Below are 8,339 nucleotides of genomic sequence, written 5' to 3'. Positions count from 1 at the left end.
CGGCAGCCCGCGCCCGCCCGCGCTCCTCGGGAGCCCGGCGGGACTGACCGCGGGGGCTGCGCCTTTCCCCCCGTCCTCCCGCGTCCTGCCGTGCCCGCGGGTTTCTCCGCTCACCTGCTGTGGGGAACTTTTCCTGTGACTCGGTTTAACTCCTGAGCGCTGCGCGGATGCCGCTGGAGCACTTTCCTTGCCTCCGCTGCCCCTTGCTGGGGCTGGATGTGGTACCAGCTGGGCTGCGAGTGCCCCTGCCTGTGTCCGGAGGGTTCTGAAACGCTGCTTTCCTTTGCAAGAGCTGTGCGTTACTTGTAACCCAGGTAAGACCCGATGCTCTCGTTCCCTTATCTGCATGGCTAAATTAGGTGTTTGTTTAGAGATGAAGTATGTATTTTCTTTTAAACTGATTTTATACATTTATAGATAGTTCTCCCATGGATCAGTACTTGTGAGAAAGAAAAACAGAACTTGCCAAACCAGATCTATTTAGCAGGAGATCTAACTTAGCTTTCTAAGCTAATCTGCTTTTTTTCTGTTACAACTTTTATGATGCCTTACTGTGTCTCTTATTTTCTTTGCTCCTTTAACAGGTCTGTGAATGAGCATAGGCTTGGTTTGACCTTGATTTTGATGGCTTTTTGGAAGATCTAATGATGTGATTGCATTTCACGAAGTGATTGCTCTCCAGCCTCTATTGCTGAGGGTATAAGCCACTTCTGCCACACAGTCACTCATGGACATTTCAGATTTTTCCTTAAGCAAATCGTTTGGCTTTGTTTTCTTTCCTCACTTCTCATTTTCCCCATGTTTCTCCTTAATGTCAGGAGCCTTATTCTACGCTTTGATGTGATTGATAATCCTCCTGCTCCCTGCTGCTGATTTCTGTTCTGAAGTACAATGGCTCTAAGTGGCAACTGCAGGACTTACCTGCCTCCGAGAGAGCAGGGGACTGGTCTGCACTCCTTCCCAGAGGTAGTGGAGCTGAATGTGGGTGGCCAGGTTTACTTCACTCGCCATTCCACCTTGGTTGGCACCCCTCACTCCCTGCTCTGGAAAATGTTCACCCCAAAGAGAGACACAGCCAATGATCTAGCCAAGGACTCCAAGGGAAGATTCTTCATCGACAGAGACGGTTTCCTTTTCCGCTATATTCTGGACTATCTCAGGGACAAGCAAGTGGTTCTGCCTGACCACTTCCCAGAGAAGGGAAGGCTCAAGAGGGAGGCTGAGTATTTCCAGCTCCCGGACTTGGTCAAACTCTTGACTCCTGATGACATCAAGCAAAGCCCTGATGATTATTGTCACAGTGACTACGAAGAGGTCTCCCAAAGCAGCGACACAAGAATCTGCCCACCCTCCTCGCTCCTACCATCTGATCGGAAGTGGGGATTCATTACCATTGGGTACCGAGGGTCGTGCACTATTGGTAGGGAGAGCCAAGCAGATGCCAAATTCAGGAGGGTCCCAAGGATTTTGGTTTGTGGAAGGATTGCTCTGGTCAAAGAGGTCTTTGGGGAAAGTTTGAATGAGAGCAGAGACCCAGACAGGGCTCCGGAAAGGTACACCTCCCGGTTTTATCTCAAGTTCAAGCACCTGGAAAGGGCTTTCGACATGTTGTCTGAATGTGGATTCCACATGGTGGCCTGTAACTCCTCAGTGACAGCTTCCTTCGTCACTCAGTACACAGACGACAAGGTTTGGTCCAGCTACACTGAATATGTCTTCTACCGTAAGTACAAGAAATTTTTGAGGRAAAGATAGCCGTGTGTTCCCAGTCTGTCTCCTCTGCTGTCTGTATGATTCTCAAAGCACAAACAGCCCAGATTTCCTTGTATCTGCATGGACTGGAGCCTTATTTCGATCCAAGGGGATATGCTTCAGTTTAAGCTTTCAAAWTGTAAACTAATGCTGAGCTCAGTGGCATGGTCTTGGCTAGGTGGCAGCACAGACTGCCAAAAACACYCCATCCCTGAGCTGGGTGCTGCTGTCTTTGGCTGTGTGCATCGGCCATCTGACCGCCTTACACGCTTCCTAAGGACGCGCTGGATGCAATGTACGCCTTGCAAACACACTGCAGATTTGATTACRGAAAATCTTCAAATGAGATTTGGTTTACAAAGGTAATGGCTGCTTGATTATAGTCGAGCACAGTTGGCCAAGCTGTCAGCAAACCTGACACACTTCCACGCAGGGAAGGGAAAACAAAACCCTGTCCCGCAGCTGCTTTTCAGCAGGGGCACTTTCTTGGAGCTAACTGATGTGCTCTGAAATGAAGGCCCAGTGCAGAGAGAGGCAAGTTGCTGTATCTTGTTATGCAACATGCCTATTAAAAACAAACTGTCCTCGTAATGAGAAGTATCTGCCCTGCTTACTGCAATCACATCAGCTCGCATACTGTTGTAGTAATTTTAGCTGATAGCTCTAGCAGGCTCATTAACTTTCTAAGCTGATATTCAGGTGGAGGCATGGTTACCAGTGGTAACACGAGGGTAATTTTGATTCTATAATTCTGTATCAGAAAATCATTCCACAACTGCTGTGCTTAAATATTCAAGAGGTTTGTGAGGCTATTTTCATCCATTTTCATTTCAAGGGGTGCAGGATRGAACATTTCCTGGTCCATTTGTAGAAATGGGCTTTAGGCAGCTGCTGCTTTGGACAGAGAGATTCAAAGAAGGATAATAACTGCTTTGTCTGCAAACCTGTTATGCTGCATGTGGTGGTTACAGTTAGTCTCAGTAATGTGCAGAGTTGGCAAAAGTTTTAGATGAAAGATATATCAGAAAGTGAATAGTTTGTGCGCCATCTACTCTTATGCCTAGGCTCAACAGGCAGCCCTAATCTGCTTATGTAATGATGCTTGAGTTAGCGTTCTGAAAAAGCCATCTGCATTTTTGACATGCATAGATTTACTTAAAATTAGTTTTCTAGCTGGGCTTCTCAGCAGAATAGTTCAAAGGTCTTGAATCCGCTTATATTCAGATTAAGATGGATGATTCCTATAACTAGGTGTCTTGTATTTGAAATTGTAGTGTCTTACACAAGATATAGGAGGAGAATTAATGTAGTTAAAGGAATGGATTAGAGTAAATTGTGTTTACATTAAAACCAGAAAAATATAAATTATTTATAGAAACTAGGGTTTAATAATTGAAGAGAGGCCCAAAATAGATGTTACATGAATTAACATGTACAGACTACTGATTTCCATATGATCTGAATTATTTTTCTGCAGGGACTGCCAGTTGCTTCCAAAACATTACAATTAGTATTAGGTACTGAGATGAAAGGTACCTCAGAAATTTTGGAGAGAGAATGTGTACAGGAGGGTTCCTGAAATCTTCCTTCACTAATACAGAAAAAGCTCAATCCAATTAAAGTTCCTGGAAAGACTCTTACCTCACTCAAAAGGCTTTGAATTTGGCTCATATCAATCTTGTGGATTTTTGACACTGATGGAGTCATAGAGATGGGTTCTTCGAAGGGTCTTTCCCTTGGTAAAAGCTAGACCAATGACCATGATGCCAAATCACTCTCTTTTATCTACATCCAAATCTTACTATTATGTTTTGTGCCATTTGCTGTGACAGTTGTTGGGTTGCAGAGCTGCTACAGCTGCGTGTTTGTAGTCTGGCTGCAGCCAGGCTCGATGTAAGAGCAGGTACAAGACCTATCAAATTCACCGAAAGCGGAAGAACGCTTTTGTATCAAAGCTCTGAAAGTCATTTCATTTGAAACTTTGAGGACCAGTAAAGTTGACATCTGGCTTTCTAGTGGAACATTACAACTTCTCCACAGCTGCTTAGCCATAGTGTTTTAAATAGAAGCTGCCAGCTGTGCTTATATAAGCGTTAATTCATCAAGCAGTTGTGATCAGGTCGATGGGCCTAGACATGAGAGGTGTCTAATACAACTGCTTAGATATGTGTAAAGGTGTTCTTTGTAGAGCAGCTTGGTATCTCCTGTGAAATGCATAGCTGAGGTGTTCTTCAGAGCTGGGAAAAGATTATTTTCAGAACGAGGTAGGACAGAAGGAGGCAAATTTTACTGATACACCAAATATATGGTATGCTCCAATTACTACTGAGGAGCTATACGCCTGTTGTTGGCATGAAGATAACGAGTATTCTGGATGTGCAGTCCATTTGAAAGAAGATCAGATGGACTGAAAGGGGTGTAAACTGTGCGGCTGCTCACATGGGTACAGTATATGCTGTTAACAAAATAGTGTGATTAATATTGTATGACATTTTCTCCCCTTGTCCAAATATAGGTGCTATTAAGGCTAACGGGAGATTCATGTTCTCTGTGGAGGAAATTTTCCCGAAACGCAGGGCTCACAGAAGTATCCAGTACAACCCTGCAGCTGTTCTGCAGAGAGGGTGGCGAGATGGGCTGCAGGGCAGGCACACAGCGTGACGGTGCAGTCCTCAGCACAGCTGGGCTCTACTCCTATTTCAAATAAGCTAATGCAAAGGAGAGTTTGGAGACAGTCTGTGGTGATACGTTAGGGCCCTAATCGCATGGTTCTTTGAAATGCAATTTCTGTATGGGGAATAGGCAGGAGTCACAGTCTATATTCCTGCTCACAGGTGGAATCTGAGTTGAGGTTGTGCTCATGTTTWTTCTTCGTTGTCTCCAGTTTCTCTTRAGTCAAGGAAGATTTCTTAGATTTTATATTGGATAAGGCTGGATTTCTGATTTCCGTATTTCTGTTTTTTTYCTCTCTCTTGTTTTGATGATCTTGAAGTAGAACTTCATCTACAAGCATTTTCATTTTTGGAGAGGGTAATAGCCTGCACGTGAGTCATCCTTTTTAAATACTTTCAAAAGGATAAATCAATGTCTGTTAAATGTTGGGGGCTGGCTCAGCCCTTTGTAGCATAACCCCATTCCTGACTTCACAGTCGCAGATGCATCTCCTCCACCATCTTCTATAACTACAATCCTTTTACTACAAGCCTGTTGCTTGRCTCCAGCCTTGCTGTATTGCCAGGACTGTGGGCTACAATCTCACCCATGGACCTTGTGAGTGYCAGAGTTAGAAGTACTGAACAGCTGGGGACAGAGAAGGCTTCTGACAGCAGGTCAGCCACACAACCAGCTGGGTGTCTGCATCTCTTCAGAGAAGCTAGAAATTCAGGTGAAAAGACATGGCAAAGTGGGATGGAATGCAGAAGAAACAGCATCTCAAGCCCTGTCTACATGTTGCTTTTGCCACAGAGAGCCCTGGTGTCACATTCCTCTCTCGGCTTGTCCATAGCTGATACTGTAATTGGCTGTCAAAAYAGTTCATAGTACAGAGGGGATAAAATCTTGACTGTGATGGAGGTGTTGGACCAGATGATCTCCAGAGGTCCCTTCCAACCTCAACCATTCTGTGTCAAAACCCCTTCCTTTACTCTCGTGGCTCTCTGCAAAGCTGTGGGTAGCACCAGTAGGTAGCATGGCTTACACCCTGRGAGCAGGTTGCCCTCTGCTTAGCTGAAGCAATGAAAACTAGGGGTGGGGGAAAGGAGAGCTACTGTGCAGAAAAGAACAAATATGTAAAAAGTACAGATGGAGGAAAGTTACACATGCCTTGGCAAGAACGAGCTAGGAAGAAGGCAGAGGAAGGGCAGAGAGAAGGACTGACAACTCTACCAACGTACAGTGGGGGAGGATTTAGTATGTCAAGTGTTCGATTTATCTCAAGTATTTTCTCACARCAACCAGATTGAGAGGGGTTGACAGAGCACCTTCAAGCTCACTAACAGAAGAGAATGCAGAGATTTAGACAGAGAGCTATCCCTGTGACTGTCCCTACTGGTCCTAAAGTCACGTTTCAAAGTCTGCGCAAGCATAGGAAAATCAGACTCATTTCCTTAAGCTTTGCCACGTGTCTACCACTTCATAACTGCACCCTTGGAGCAGCTCAAGCWCCTGAAGCTCAAAGGAAACTTTGAGGCAGTTGTGGCACTATGTGTCTGTAAGCCGAAAATTAATCAATTAGGCTCTTGCTCCTGACAGACATCTTCTGCCTCCACTCACTGTAGTGACAGTTGTTAATTTTGGCCTTGTTCTCACCTCGCTCTATCAAGACAATGCTGGTTGACTATGGTTTTCACTTGCTGGTGGGAGCCTGATGTGCAGAGGTGGTTGTGAAGTAGACTTTGGATTATCCTGGGATAAGCAGGGTAGGGCAATGCAGGAGAAAAGATAAATCCTAAATGACGCCTTCTGTGAATGCATGTGTATGGCCTTTTGTGGGAAATGTATATCTRGGATCATTGCTTTGTCAGTCGTACAGCATATTCTACCTGAGATCTCTGTAACCTGCTGCAGCCTGACGCTTGGTACATGTGAACAGAGCTAAAAGATCACATACTACTGTACATATCACTGACTCRTAAGTGAGTTGTATGGTAGAAGTTTGACTAAGAAAGCGGGATGTTCTTGCTCAGTGACACCTACAGCTATGCTGTCAAAAGGGTTAGATATAGAAGATAAATATTACCTATTTTTCTCCTCCTTTATACTGATAACTGTTGTATTTTCTAGTAGTTTGTTGTGTCTGATTTTAAATCAGTGAAGATCAAAATGAACCAAAAGGTTAAAAAAATCAAGCCCATTGAATAGCGCAATATTCAATTCCTGTTGACATGAGATGTTTTTGTTTCCAGGGAATTTTTGTCATCACCAATGAATCTGGTCCATCATGCCGAATAAAAATCTGCCTCTTCAGATTTGATCTTCATTGATTTGAAAGTTTGGTAGAAATGATTGGCATGAATATATAGATCTATTACCTTGCTGCTCTAAAATACCTCCAGCTACTGCAATACCTGCTCAGCACTTTGATAGATTTATTGCAATGGAAAATACATAGTAGTGTGTCCAGAGTTCATGTAGGTCTCTGCTGTGGGAGGGGGTCTATAAGGTTATGAGATACATTTAGGGCCCAGGAAGAGGCTGTTGCTTGGCTTTTAGTCTCGTCGGCTTGCTGCGTGTGGGAACACACAGGACTTGCTGGGCCTTTCAGGTCGTCTCTCAGCATGGCTCTGTGCATGGTAGCAGAAGTTGCTTCATCATGCAGGGTCATATTGTACCATCAGTTTTAAACAAATCGTCATAAGAAGTCGATTCTAAGACCTTTAGGGAGAAGTCCTTCAGAATTCAGCAGAGACAAAATCAGCAGGAGATCTAGTCTCTTCTAGGATGTAACACCAAAGGCCTATAAAATCTATAAAGAGCTAGCTCCGTGTCKCTTCAGTCATCCTAGAAACCATGGAGCATATGTAGTTCTTAATCCGTTTAGCAGCATTGACAAAAAGAAKTTGATAGTCTGTACTTTTCCATATAAACATTGGGTCTTTTTGTTTGAAAAGGGTTAAATAACAATGATAACTACTTAGCAATACATATCTGCTGTGTGCCTCAGCTCACATCTGCTTATCTTGGTGACAGAAGCTTTACTGCTGTGTTTTTCCTCTTGTCAGCAATTCAGAGAAAACCAAACTTCAGGAAGGTGAGATTGTTTCTTTTTGGAATGGGTGTCTCCAGAAGATTTTTGACTTTTTTTTTTTTTTTTCAATGATAGGTAATGCAGGTATCAGGGAGTTACTGGGAGGATTCCCACTGAGTTCGGTGAGCGGGGAGCCTGCCCCTAGGAGCAGAGAGGACTCAGCCTTAGTGTTCCTGGCAGCCATGTCTGTTGCTTGAGAATTAACAGGTATTAAACTAAAGGCAGAATCTCATGTATTGGTGGTGCTGCTGTGTAATCCAGAAGGCGACTCTAATGACTAAATGACTAGCCGAGGAGGGTTGGCACCCTCCTTGAGAAAGCATCCTAGAAAAAAATCAACATATTTTAAATTGCAATCCAACCACTTCAAAACTGGATGTTATCCAGGAACACTGCACCAGATCCCATGATACCATTTTGGTGTACTGACTGATCAGAGGAGAATCTTACTGTAATAAAACTAGATAGCTATCTGTGAGCTGTTTTTCCTCAGTGTCCTGGGAAGGTCTGGGAACAAGAGCCTCATGCTCGGCGCTCTGGATTCCTGCGGAGGGAGAATGGCATGTGCAGAGTTCCGGTGCGGGGCTCCTCAGAGCACGCCGGATGGCAGCCGTAGTGCTGACTGSTTGGGTTGCTCTCTGTGGACCAGTGTACAACTGCTCCCAACTGCCAGATTTCTAGAGCTTTATTCAGTCTGATTAGTTCAGATGTTTTTTYGAAATTTGCTGAGATGTTGTTGTTTTTCTTACAAAAAACAAAATTAGAAAGAGCAAAGGAGTGTAAATAAGAAAACATAACACATATTTATGGTTCAGTGCAAAATGAGCAACATATTGTATAT

At 44.0% G+C, this 8,339-nt stretch overlaps 1 protein-coding gene across 1 annotated transcript in view; it reads left to right on the top strand.

Annotated features, from left to right (window-relative positions):
• The first annotated feature begins 222 nt into the window (after positions 1-222).
• KCTD16 (potassium channel tetramerization domain containing 16) overlaps positions 223-8,339 on the top strand; it is an 83,585-nt gene continuing 75,468 nt past the window's right edge. The window contains exons 1-2 of the mRNA XM_085312729.1: positions 223-314; positions 585-1,723. Of these exons, the coding sequence (XP_085168855.1) occupies positions 892-1,723 (832 nt within the window). The 5' untranslated portion in view covers positions 223-314; positions 585-891. The remainder of the gene's footprint in view (positions 315-584; positions 1,724-8,339) is intronic.

The sequence above is a fragment of the Rhea americana genome, unplaced genomic scaffold, assembly GCF_003343005.1.
Source record: "Rhea americana isolate MKP2758 unplaced genomic scaffold, rheAme1 scaffold_37, whole genome shotgun sequence".
NCBI lineage: Eukaryota > Metazoa > Chordata > Aves > Rheiformes > Rheidae > Rhea > Rhea americana.
This window is presented reverse-complemented; position numbering and strand designations above follow the sequence as displayed.